Raw genomic sequence first — 13,341 nt, forward strand, 5'->3', positions numbered from 1 at the left:
TTATTGGTCGGTATAAATGCGTAGAGAGCAACCGACTATTGGTCGGTATAAATTCGTCGGTCGTTATAGCCTTATACCGACGCCACTTATAACGACTAAAGGCTGCGATCGGCATGATCCATCGTTACAACGGTTTGTACCGACCAAAACGAAGTCCCTACATTGTGGCTGTGGTATAGTGTCTGATCAGATGGAGGCGGGAGGTTCGTCATCAGCAGTGTTTAGCAAGTCTCGGGGATCATCTGGTGAGGAGGGGTAGCCTGACCTATCAGCGGCGACGTAACATCATGGGCGTAGACCTGATCATTTATTTGGTCGGGTCAAGCTCGGATGGAAAATTTGTACCCACAACTATTCTACAGGGATTGTCGAGCTGAAAAAGGACTCAAACTTAGTTGACAAATAAATTATCTAGGCAGGCTTGAGCTACCCCAAATTATTTTCAGGTTTGGTTTTCGCTGACCACGTCCAATCTCATAGCAAGCATGAACGGACCAAATCCCAATAAACTTGGATCGGGCCGTGCCAAAAATACTTAGGTTTACTAACATGGTACGCCACCTTGGGATAGGTGACCACGACCACATCATTGTAGGCGATAAGAGTGGGACATGCCCTTAGCTACAAGTAATTGTTTACTTAATATATAAGGTCCTGTTTGTTTGAGCTTTCTAATAGCTTCTCAGCGTGAAAAGTCAGAAGCTTAAATAAATAGGAAACTTCCTGTGCAGCTTCCGAAAAGCTAGAAGTTCAGAAAAACTGAGTTTGTATGGGAAGTTCAAAAGCTCATTTTTCTGAGTTTTTTTAGCTTTTTGAGTCCAGAAAGCTAAACACATCTTTTAAAATCTAGTGTTGGATTTTCAGAAAAAAAGCCAGCAGCAGTTTTTCAAAAAAACTCAAAAGCTACAGCTCAAATAAACATGCCCTAAATTAAATTAAGTATATGATCCCACAAAATAATTTATAGCATATTCTAAAATTTATTAGTTTAGTTAAATTAGTATATGCACAATACCTACAAATTAGTCTATAGAATTTATGCACATGGCCACGTGGTTATCATAAGTACAAACTCATGCTCTTAAGGATGATTATCATATTTTCGTTCTATGATAGAGTGAAAATTCTTTTTCACACTATTATGGAGTGAAAATGAATTATTTTTATAATAATCCCTCTCATAGTGTTGTTTTCAAATACAAAGAAAATATATATTAGAAATAAAAAGTTTCCACATATCTTTATTATTTGATTTGATTGGCTTCGCAAATCCTAAAATTTTACATTCTCAAGAGGGATGTACTAAAACCAGAAGCCGTGGTTGCCTCGCAACAGGCCGCAGACTTCTGACCAGCGTTGACCGGTGAGCCTGTGGACACCGCGGCTTCCCTCGTGGCCTCATCTGACCGTCGCCGCCGAAGGGGAAAACGCAGGTGTTCTTGTTTCTCTCTCCAGCCCAAACTGGTGGCGGAATCAACCCAAAACCTTGCCAGATTTCCAACCTGATTACGACATGGTAACTTGCACCCAATCGATTCGATTGCTCGCGCGCTCTCACGGTTTGCATCCAATCGGATCCGACTAAAATTTCCATCTTTTTCTTGGCTTGCGGCGGTGCAGATCCGGTTCATCCTGCTGCAGAACCGGCAGGGGAAGACGCGGCTGGCCAAGTACTACGTCCCGCTCGAGGACTCGGAGAAGCACAAGGTCGAGTACGAGGTGAGAGACGGGTGGATCAGAGCTGCTTTCGGCCCGGATCTTGATTCTGTGTTCGGGTTTCTTGATTCGGTTTCTTGCTGACCCGCAGGTGCACCGGCTGGTCGTCAATCGGGACCCCAAGTTCACCAATTTCGTCGAGGTAATCCGGCTTCCTGGATCTTTGCAATTTCTTCTTAGAATACTTTGCAACTTCTGAAATGGGAGGTGGACAAATTTAGGGATTCTGGGTTCATTCACGATGGGGATAAATGGGGGTTCATTTTCTTTCCGTTGATGAGGGTAACAACTAACAATTGAGCAGATTATATGAGCTGTTGATCAAGAATTAAAGACGTGTTGTTCATAGATTGATTACGTGAGCTACGTGAGTGAATGAGTGGTATATGTTGTAGGCATAGGTTATTTATCTTACCAGAGTTTCGATTTCTTGGTGGAAGTTTTGTTAAGGCTACAACCTAGTAGGTTGATTTGAGAATTAAGGATATATCTGGTTATCTAACATAACGTACGATTGATCTGTCAGTACACCGTATTACTTGGGATAGTCCAAAATATTCTTGGAGACTCACTAATCTTATTGCTAGTTACCATTGAATTCGTTGAATGCTAAGAAGCAACTAGATCTTGGTCCAACAAGCTGTACAAATAGGGATATGCACCTTATGAAATTAACTTCCATTTCTTTTTAGAATTATTCATATTACTGTGACTGAAAATGGGAGGGAGAGAGCAAATGGAGCATATGCTGATGTCTGATTTAAAAGAATGCAAAATAAATTCAAGTCATGTGGAAAAATTTATAAATCATTTTCAATGCTGGTTGGGGGATTTGTCACTAGATTCAATATTTTGCAGAAAAAAACACTGTCCAGGGCATTTTGAGTCCATTGTGAAGTTCATGTTTTCTGAAATGAATAGTATAGTTATTGGTGATTGGCATAGATTAGTATGTTTCTAGAGCAAAACCTCATTTCTTTTAAATCTAGATTCTGTAACCATGAGCCTGTTGGTTCAAATTGTTTGTTCATCTGGCAGGGTTGGTTTTGAACCCCCCAGTACCTTGACTAGTTTTTTACTACCTTGTATTGCACCCATGGGGTACAGGTTAAGTAGAAAGTATAAAATCAATTTCCGATTAAAGTATTTGTTGTACTTTTTACTGAACCGTGTGGACCTGACTACTGGGCCCTGAATTTTTCAGTTACTTACTTTTTCCTCTGCTAATCTGGAATTTTTCTTATGCAGTTTCGCACACACAAAGTTATCTACAGGAGATATGCAGGGCTGTTTTTTTCAATTTGTGTGGACATAACTGACAACGAGTTGGCATACTTGGAATGCATTCACTTGTTTGTTGAGATATTGGACCATTTCTTTAGCAATGTTTGTGAGCTTGACTTGGTTTTTAATTTTCACAAGGTAACATGTCTTTCTTTATCTATTTGACCCTGTAATATTAATTGTTTGTCGAACAGTTATGATCCTAGATGCTGATGATCCTTTGTGTTTGTTAAACAAAAACGCCATTAGACTAAGGGGGCGTTTGGATCTTTAGTCCTGACTAAAATTTATGTCACATCGAATATTCGGAGACTAATTAGGAGGACTAAATATGAGCTAATTATAAAACTAATTACACAGATGGAGGCTAATTCACGAGACGAATCTATTAAGCGTAATTAATCCATCATTAGCACATGTTTACTGGAGCATCACATTGTCAAATCATGGATTAATTAGACTTAATAGATTCGTCTCGCAAATTAGTCTCCATCTGTGCAATTAGTTTTGTAGTTAGTCTATGTTTAATACTCCTAATTAGTATCTAAACATTCGATGTGACAGGAATTTTAGGAGGTGCTAAAGAAACAAACACCCCCTAACTAGTGGACTTGTTTATACTCTTTCTGCTTAACTGTTTAACTATACATATGTAGCCTTTATTGTTCACCACGTAGCATCCGCAAGTAATAGTTTATATTTTCATATATTTTTTTTGAAATGGCAAGAAAAGGTGTTAGAATTCAGATGACTAAATACTGAACATACAATTAAGATTTTATGAACCTTGGTTTATGATTTTAGCAATTTAAGTTCAAAGTTTACGTATTCTTATTTTTGTTCCCTTTATCTTGAAGGTTTATCTGATTCTAGATGAGTTTATTCTTGCTGGAGAACTGCAAGAAACAAGCAAAAAGGTATACATCATTTTCTCCCCCTCTCTTCTTAGAGTATATTCCGCCTCAACTGATAGGACCTGCCAGTCATTCTTGTACAGTTTCTATGAATAATACATGCATATACCAGTTCTTAGAGTATATTCCGCCACAACTGACAGGACCTGCCACTCATACTTGTACAGTTTCATGAATGACAAATACATATATCGGTTCTCCACTGTTCCAAAAAGTAGCTGATTTTTTTAGGTCCGAATGGGAAAGTTACATCAAACTGGCTTTTGCCTTTATTTCTTAGCTATTTCTTAGAAAGTCAAGAGTTTCATGAGCTGTAACCTTCTTAGCACAAACCATCCATCGCCGTAGGCAGAGCTCCCCATACAGCAGGGTGGGGCAGCTGCCCCAGCTACCCAGTAGATTGAAGACCCCTTCCCCCCTCTTCCTCGGTGAATCTGGGCGTTGAATCGTGGCTGTGTGAGTCCGTCAATAATGGCGTTGAATGAAGGAAGAAGAAAGAGGAACAGGAACAAGTGAACAACCTGTTATGTGGGTGTATGGGCCAACTGGGCCTGCGAATCCATGAGGTGTTTTATGTTTTGGAAGAGGCCCAAACAACCATTCTACTACCTCTGCTGGCCTCCAGAGAGCCAGCTCTGCTTTTAGTTGCTCGATGTTCGCCGCCTGGCTGGCGTCGGCTGTCCCCTAGCGCGCTAGCCAGGGCCAAGGCCTGAGAAAGGGATAATGCCCAATCTCTGAGGTACTGCTTCTTGGCACGACGAGGTTGGCGTCTACACCAGCAGGACCGAGTAGAATTCTGCCCCAGCTAGAATTTTGGGCGAGCTCTGCCTACCTTCGCCACAAACTTTATTGAGTTTTAATGCATTTGGATTGAATTTCAGAGTGTCCATTGGGTGACAAGTTTCAGACTTGTAAGCTAAAACGTGATAACCAACTTGTATTAGGATCTTGATTCACCTGTCCAATCCCCTACCCCAAGATTCTGATTGTGGGCTTTTGTGTTAAAGCATAGATAATGAATTAATGATAATCAATACCCCTTTCAATTTTGCAGGCGATAATTGAGCGAATGGGTGAACTAGAGAAGCTGGAATGAGGGTGAGGGGGAAGAGGCGGCCGCTGCAGTGCCCCATGGCTGCTCACCATTTGTACAATAATTTGTAGGTGTTGTGCATTTACTTTCGTTGTTCTTCATTTCGGATTTCATTGGTTGGGTGAATGGTCCATGCCATCACTTTGTCTCAAGTAACCGTTGCTTACCTGAGATTGCTTGCATGTTACAGAAACTTCACTGTAGTTAGTTTCTCACTGCAGCGATGTAAAAAAAAAAAGTTTTCTACTTTGTTGCCAAACCAGCTGCAGATGAGAAGCTCGTTAGTGAACGTGAATCCCAAGCTGATGCAAATTGGATCACCACATCAAAGGATTAGTCACAGACATATGAAATTATCGTGAAATTACGTTCGTGTAGTAAGGCAAGGATTAAAACCAAATGCACTGAGGGACTGAGGCCCAAGCGAACTTCATCAAGATCTGTGAGATTAAGGGGGTGTCTGATACCTCGCTAAACTTTAGCACCTGTCACATCGGATGTTTGATACTAATTAGGAGTGTTAAATATAGTCTAATTATAAAACTAATTGTACAGATGGAGTTTAATTCGTGAGACGAATCTATTAAGTCTAATTAGTCCATGATTTAACAATGTGGTGCTACAGTAACTATTTGCTAATGATGTATTAATTAGCTTTAGTAGATTCCTCTCGCGAGTAAGACTATCCGTGCAATTAGTTTTGTAATTAGCTCATGTTAGTCCTTCTAATTAGTATCCGAACATCTGATGTAACCCTGCTTTATCACCTCGTATCAAACAGCCGGGGTCTTTTCTTTGCACGTCAAACAGGCGGGTGCTGTTGGAGTACTGTACAACACTCATTTCTTTATGCAATGTGCAATTAATGATCGTGACGGTGATCAATAAAAAGGAAAAGTTGCAAAAATCCACCTATACATTTAGGGGATTTCAAATACCCATCCGCGCCGCGGCTCACTTTTCTTACAGTCTAAAACCTGCAAATTTTATGCATTTTCAAATGTAGATTGCCATTTCATTTGAACCAGTGCTTCACAATGTGCTCATTCCAGCCATCGATGCCAATGCCACCTATGAATTCAGAGCTTGCCATTTCATTTGTATCCCATCTAATTTCAGTAGCCATGCAATGCATGTTTGTCCTCCCGGTAGCCTTACAGGAACCAACAATACCAAGGGTGCTGATAGTTCTTGTGGCACAGTGCTGCTCACTCCTGATACTGAGTGTCATTCAAACTACCTGCTGTTCGGAGGTGCAGGGAACTCTAGACATGAAATGGATGGAATGAAACAAGATCATCTGCAGAGCCAAGAATCGAGCATTGGATAAATTCAAGTATGCCATCTCTTATGCCACAAATGAAGGTTCACTCATTCACATGACAGGGTAAACTGAAGCAACCGAATATTTATGATTTTGGGGAAGTATGCCATCGCTGCATGTTGGTGTTAGCTCTAGTAGATTCAATTTTGATGGTCTTCACAATTCCATGACCAAAGCAGAACAATTCTGAATGGCATGTGTGCAGAAGGAGCTGGAAGGTTACTGAACTGAATGTCTGAATCATGCGGGGGAGAATATGGTTGCAGTACAAGTGCAGGAAACGGTTCGGCAAACATGTCCAGTCAGAGAAACCATCGACTGGTTCAGAACTTCAGATAGGACGGCCTTATAATTTCTAAATGGTTGGAAGCCGGCAATCCGATCCATGTTCGCCTAGAGAAAGGAGCTTCACCCCCACCGCCACAGGCACAGGAAGGAATTTTCTGGACGAAATTTGGAGAAAAGAAAAACAAACAGGAAAAATCAAAAGTCGGATTCGCAGCTGGCGTCGGCAAAAGTCGGATTCCCGCCACGCGCCTCTGGCCTATAAATCCATCATCCTCTTCTGCCGCTCCATCCATCCATCCTTCTCTTCCGCCGCTCCCCTTCCGATCCGCGTCGTGGAGATGGCGGCGCCGGGCCCGGCGATCTTCGCCCGCGGCTTCCGCTTCAACCCATCCCCGCTCGAGGTCGCCACCTACTACCTCCCCCGCCTCGTCGCCGGCGCGCCGCTGCACGAGGCCGTGCGCGCCGTCGTGCACCACGCCGACGTCTACGGCTGCGAGCCCGGCGACCTCGCCCGCCAGTTCTGCCCACTGCCCAGGACCGGGCACCGATTCTTCTTCACCCACTGCAAGCTGCAGCAGCCGCACAGGGCGGGGAAGGCCAGCAGGGCCGCGCGCGCCGCTGGCTCCGGGTCGTGGCACTCGCAGAGCGTCAAGGACGTCGTGGACCACGCCGGTGTCAAGGTCGGCGAGATCAGGAAGCTCCGGTACAAGAAGGGCGGCGCGTACACGGACTGGCTCATGGACGAGTACTCGTGCTGCTTGGAGGATGCCGTCGCCGGCGACAGGCAGTTCGTGCTCTGCAACATCTACGTGTCCCCCAGGGCCGATCAAGGCTCCGCGGCGCGCCAAGAATCCGCCGCCTTCTTCGCTCCACCTGCGCCTGCGCCTGCGCCCGTCGTGATCGCGCAGGCGGCGGCGCCCAAGAGGCCGGCGCCGCAGAGTGCCGAGCCGCCGTGCCCCAAGCGAATGCGGGGTGCCGTCGCCCCGACACCTCCGGTCGTGCAGCCGGCGGGTTATTGGACGGCGTCCTTCGCACCACCACTGCCGTACGTGCCTCACATCGCCGCTTCAGCTCAGCCTCCGCCGCCGCCAGTTTCGACCCGTCTCGCAGCGCCGCCGCTGAGTCGCTCACTAGAACCCGCACCGCCGCAGCCTAAGCAGCGGATGCCGCCGCCGCCAACTCTCCCGTTGGTACGTGCCTGCCACATGCCAGTGGAAGCACCGGCACGTCACTGCCAGCCGCCTCAGCCGTCCGTTCAGAGGAAGCAGAGCACACGTGATCCGTTTGAAGCCGCTGAGCTGGGAGACGAAGCAGAGGAGGAAAGGGTGGCAGCGCCTGATCCCAAGGAGTCCCCTGCAGCGCTTGTTGATCAAGATGACGACTGGGCCGAGTTGGAAAAGTGCATGGACGACGCCGTGCCAACAGCCGAGGGCTCGACGGTGAGTGAGGACGAGATGGACCAGACGAAGCAGAGCACGGGCGATCTGTTTGAAGCTGCCGAACTGAGAGACGAAGCAGAGAAGGAAAGTGTCGCAGCGCCTGGTCCGGCACAAGATTTCGACATGGACGAGTTTTGCAGGTCACTAGAAGGAAATGGCGACTTAGTAAGGCTCTTTGAGAATGAAGACAACGTGCTGACAGCCCAAGCAGAGGAGGAAGCAGCTGCCAACTCTGAGGGCTCAACGATGGCTGAAGACGCGCCTGATCCATCGTCCATGGAGGAGTCGCCTGCGGCGGCACAAGATTTCGACATCGACGAGTTTTGCAAGTCAGTACAAGACGACATACGGGCATGCGAGCTGGACCACTTTGCATGCTCTTTCGAGAACGAAAGCTTTTACTGGGAGTATGGCATGGGTTAGGAAGAGATCCAGGTTGCAACTGGATTAGGAAGACTTGGTGACTGACGACAGCAAGAGCAGTAGCAGCTGCAGAAGAGCTCCATCCAGAAGAAGGATTGCAGAATTTGTAAACTTTTCTGCGGATGAAAATAATGTTATCCTTCCTAAATGTAACAACTCTGTATGTTGAATTCAGTTTGGGCAGTCTAACCTGCACGAATTCTGTTTGAATTCTGTATGTTAAACTTTTTTGAAAGCTCTGGTTGCAAATTTGTTTCTGCGGATCAAGGTCTTGCCAAATTCTCTAACCTGCGTGCAATAGCTATTGGCATTTGGCAACACATTCTAAAATCCTCTTACCCTACGTTCCTTATCAAACTCAACATACGAACGCTATCTATTGGCTGCAAATCGATTTTATCCATCCCTCCCGTCCCCTTCCTGCGTTCCGGCCGACGGCGGCGTGAGCGTCGAGGCGGTGGTGGCTAACTGCGGAGGAGTCGGCGCACGGGCCCGTGTGGGGTTCCCGGTCGACGGCGAGGTTGAGGGCGGAGGAGGAGAACGCGGAGGACAGGCGACAGCATCTCATTGCGTGCCGGCCTTGCTCAGGAGGACGTCACCGGCCGGGCTCGGGCGGCGGAACGGAAGCCGGCGCCAGCGCCGCAATCGGCGTACGTAGACCGCGGTAAACAAATTTGCAAATCGCCCCGGGCGGTTCCTGAACTTCGCAAAATACCCCCTGATTTGGATCACGATTACTAATCGGGATCCAAATATTTACATATTAGACCCTGAATCGGATCGCGACTATTAATCGCCATCCATATTTTTGCCGCTCGTCTGGGCCACGGTGTTTGCAGCGGATCGAAGCGGAGGAGGCCCGGCGCAGGGCGGCGGCGGGCGAAAGGTTGTTCCCGCACGTCGGCCGGCGGTTTACCACGGCGAGAGATGACTGCAAAAGCACGATTCCACATTCAAGGTAAATAACAGAGGAGGCTAACAAGGCAGGCATTGGAATTGAGGTCAGAATTCAGAAAGAATTCACAGAGAGAAGCGCATGAAAACATGATTAGTGTATGGTGGAATTAGCCACATCCAATTTGAGGGCAGCAGCAATGATGTACTCAAGTCAACGCGCGTACTGAAAAGAGAGCTCCAAGCTAAAATTTAGTACACTAGACCCACACGAATTGTATAAAATTTCTGCAAGCAATCAGTCTGCAAAATTTAGTAGCCTTAGCACATTTTTATTCCTTCCTTCATAATATTAAAGGAGGGACATTGACCAGGGTGGGGCGCATAATTGCGTACAAAGATTTCATTTTCATCTGGCCAACGCAACTAAACGGAACATGGGCATGGCACACCGTTGAAACTACAAATTCGATGAACTGATGATAAGGACTAATAATGCATGGTGGGTAGGAAGATAGCAGCGGAACTACCATCCGGTGATCCAGGCGGCGAACGGCGCCCAACGGTCGCCGGAGAGGCGCGCGCTCCAATAGTAGAGGCCGCCGGAGGTGGGGAAGGCGGAGCAGATCTCGGCCATGGAGAGCCCGACGGCCATGGTGAAGGCACCGGCGACGAACCAGCCGAGCGCCATGGTGGCGGGGCCGCCGAAGGTGAGGCTGGTGTTGTAGAGCGTGTGACCCCCGTCAGCACCGAGATGACGGAGAAGGAGATGGAGAAGTTGGACAGCACCCTGCAAGCGCGGTCGAGGAAGAACCAGCAGGTAAAGATCGAGCGAAGCAGCAGGAAGCAGAACAAGAAATGGTCAAACTGATACCGGAGAGACGGCGGCGTACGAGAGGTGGCGCTTGAGCTCCTGCTTGTATCCGAGCTCGCGCAGGCGGCCGTGGTCGGTGCCGGGGGCATCGGCGGCGACGGCGGGCGGGGGATTGTTCCAGCTCATGGAGCCGCGCCGTGGGCAGCTTGCACCGGTGCGGTCAGTGGAGCTGTCAGCTGTGTGGTGGCGACTGGCGAGGTGCCGGCGGGGAGACGCTGAGACGTGGAGAAAAAGTCAATTGGCGAGGGAGCGATCGTGACAGGGGAAGCTGAGTCAACTCTAGAGTGAGCCGGAGTTTCTTATTTGAAAAAAAAAGAGTGAGCCGGAGTTTGGACTTTGGAGCGATTCCTATCACGTTTGTTCGGCAAGAACCTCTGCAGCTTCGATTTTCTTTTTTCTCACCGGATGTCTCCGACGAGACTGTTTGCCGAGGCGCATGGCTCCAACTCCAAATTAGAGGGCAGAGTTAAGTGGAATTAGCCAAATACCTTAACTCCATTTTTTTTAAGCAGCCCAACTCTACGGAGTGTTTGGAGCCTCAGTTCATTTTGGCGGAGCACCTCATTTGCAACTTCAAAATTCTCATATATGAATCTACTCATGGAGTTCGGGGGTAATTACCTAACTTTGCTACCGGTTAAACATGCATACCGATTCATTCTAATTTTTTCCCCGCCCGACGGTCTCCTGTTCATCCTTCTCCTCCCGACCTCTTCTCCCCGACGCGCTTGGCCGGGGGCGCTGCCCGCCACCCGCTGCCTGTCACACCTCAAAATTCCAGTTTTGGGATGTGAACAATTAACACTAATGAAACAATAGATTTTTCTCATATTTATAATTTTTTCAACAGTTAATTGCTAGCAAAGCATTTAATTATAGGAAAATCTTGTATTTTCTGAAAAATAATTAATATATGTTATATAATTTTGTTTTGTGCATTCATGCCAAATAGTTTGCACTAGGTTTTTATTGGATGAAAAATGTGGTTTTTATTGGATGCAAAATGTATTTCAAATTTCGATCGAATTTTCAATTAGATTCAAGTTAGTTTAAATCCTAAACATCTCTTGGGCCAAAACCCTTCCTATCCGAGGCCCAACCCAGCTCACCTCCTCGTTATCTCGCTGAGCAGTGGGTCCCGCTCATCATCCCTATCCCAAGCGCCGCGACGCAACAACCTGCGCCTCGCCCGCACGTCCACGCCCACATCGGGAGGATCCTGATCCCTCCGCAGTTCCCCTCTCTCACTCTATAAAACGAGACGGTGCTATCCCCCTCGTTCCTTTCGCATCTACAGCCCACCCGCCTTCCAGCGCAACAGACCCGCCGCCGTTTCCTCGCCTCCGAGCAGTAAGACGACGACGTCGCCCTCCCTGTCCTCCCTCCCTTGCGCTCCCTCATCTCTGTCTCGCTCTTTTCGACGCTGCAGGACAGACAAGAAGGAAGCCCCACGCGTCTGGTCGCCATTGTGCAGCAGGAACCGAGTCCATGGCGAAGCACTGGCTGCCGCTCCGCCTCTGGCCGTCCCCTCCGTGCTGGGCCCGAACTGCGCCGCCGCTGCCCTCTACGATGCCCTAGGTGAGATCCCCATCCCGAGGGCTTTCCGTTTTGCCACTTCCCGTCGATTTCCGTGCACCGTAGGCCGATCTGCCGTTTTGCGGTGAAGTTCCGGCAGCGCACAGGAGCACGTGCATGGCGCCGCCGTGTGTCGTCGTCGTTGTGCCGTGCTGAGGGAAGGAGATGAGTTAGTAGCCTTTACATCTAAAACCAACGGTCTAGATTAGATCATAACTTACCCCTTTGTGAGCCAATGAAACGATGGCACGTGTATTACATAATCCCAGTCAGCAAGCACATGTGGACCCCAGTCAGCGCCACGTGCGCGACAAATCAGCACCTGAGCCCAGTCAACCTAATTTTTGCATTCCAGCCCCTATCCTTATTGGTAATCACGGCACAATTATTCTTTATCATGTTAATCTTGCACTCAAGTACCCTAATACCTTGATAATTGTTATTCTAACCCTACTCCTTGTACTTTAACAAAAAAACCTTGTTTTTTTCCTTATTTAACTACTGTTCGGATCCTTGCTATAATTCTGTTTAAGCCCTTCCCGACTTCAAATAATTACATATAGGTTGCTAAAACTTCAAACCCTTATATCTTTTTAATTGTAGCTCCGTTTTAAGCAATTCTTACACTCATGCGTTTGTAGTGAAGCGTGCTAAATATTAGTAAGGTTTTTATCCTATTTTAATACTATTTGGTGTACTTTTCCTTTTATTTATTGTGCGCTATTTCCAATTGATTGCGCGTGTAGGAAGCGAGCCGTCGGTGAACCTCCAAGTTCAACAATTCAAAGTTGTTGAACACTCTTCTTCTAAAGGCAAGTGTCCTTGATCATTCTTACTCCTATTTATTTTATTTTATTAGAGTAGTTAAACTTAGTTGCATGCTGTGTCTTAAATTGGAATCCCTTGTTAGGGTTTACTAGATATTTCCTACATATTCCTTGAAACCCCGGTTGGATGGTTATGGGTAGTTTCATGTTTAGCTTGCAGTCCAGTTGGGTGGTTGGGATTATAATGTTAAACCTGATTAATTATTTATGCAATGGGAACATGTTGGTAATCTTTTGGTAGCAACATGGTAATTAATTAGGGAATCTCAGCAGGATGGATGGACCAGGTGGATGGTTTTGATTCAATTGGATTTTATTTGGTTTGTGTCGTTGACACGTGGGTTGCCTACTCGGATTGGAAGGACCATTTCATGGAGAAGTAACCTGGCTTAACCGCGCAACCATGAGGGCTACATAGCTCTAGACCTGATCAATTAAGTAGTTGTCCCACTAGTTTTTATCGTCGGACGGTTTGACTGGCACGAGATGGGGCTTCTACAATGGAGGAAAATAGACTCCCCTGTTAGTGGTGAATCCTTAGTGGGTGTCTGCCGGTGGGAAGTCACGATTCTGAAAGACCTTGTAGTGGGACCTTGGCTGATCACCTTGGAAGTGTGAGGCATAATTGGGAACACAACTCGTGGGTAAAGTGTGCAACCTCTGCAGAGTGTAAAACTGATATATCAGCCG

General features: G+C 46.8%; 3 protein-coding genes across 3 annotated transcripts; 2 read left to right on the forward strand and 1 right to left on the reverse strand.

The window, feature by feature from the left end:
- The first annotated feature begins 1,325 nt into the window (after positions 1–1,325).
- On the forward strand, positions 1,326–5,253 carry LOC117833580 (AP-2 complex subunit sigma). Its single transcript, XM_034713138.2, has 6 exons — positions 1,326–1,516; positions 1,621–1,719; positions 1,808–1,858; positions 2,965–3,138; positions 3,858–3,917; positions 4,969–5,253. Exons 1-6 carry the CDS (start codon positions 1,514–1,516, stop codon positions 5,008–5,010), a joined length of 429 nt encoding a protein of 142 aa, XP_034569029.1. The 5' UTR covers positions 1,326–1,513; the 3' UTR covers positions 5,011–5,253.
- A 1,704-nt stretch (positions 5,254–6,957) lies between these two features.
- Positions 6,958–8,481, forward strand: LOC117834271 (uncharacterized). Its single transcript, XM_034713886.1, has one exon. The coding sequence runs from the start codon at positions 6,958–6,960 to the stop codon at positions 8,479–8,481; it is 1,524 nt and encodes a 507-aa protein (XP_034569777.1).
- A 1,409-nt stretch (positions 8,482–9,890) lies between these two features.
- Positions 9,891–11,088, reverse strand: LOC117833579 (amino-acid permease BAT1 homolog). The gene is made up of 2 exons (XM_034713137.2): positions 10,250–11,088; positions 9,891–10,165 (listed from the first exon to the last, which is right to left on the reverse strand). The coding sequence occupies exons 1-2, from the start codon at positions 10,373–10,375 to the stop codon at positions 9,902–9,904; spliced, it is 390 nt and encodes a 129-aa protein (XP_034569028.2). The 5' UTR covers positions 10,376–11,088; the 3' UTR covers positions 9,891–9,901.
- Between the last annotated feature and the right edge of the window lie 2,253 nt (positions 11,089–13,341).

This window comes from Setaria viridis, chromosome 8 (genome assembly GCF_005286985.2).
Source record: "Setaria viridis chromosome 8, Setaria_viridis_v4.0, whole genome shotgun sequence".
NCBI classification, from domain to species: domain Eukaryota; kingdom Viridiplantae; phylum Streptophyta; class Magnoliopsida; order Poales; family Poaceae; genus Setaria; species Setaria viridis.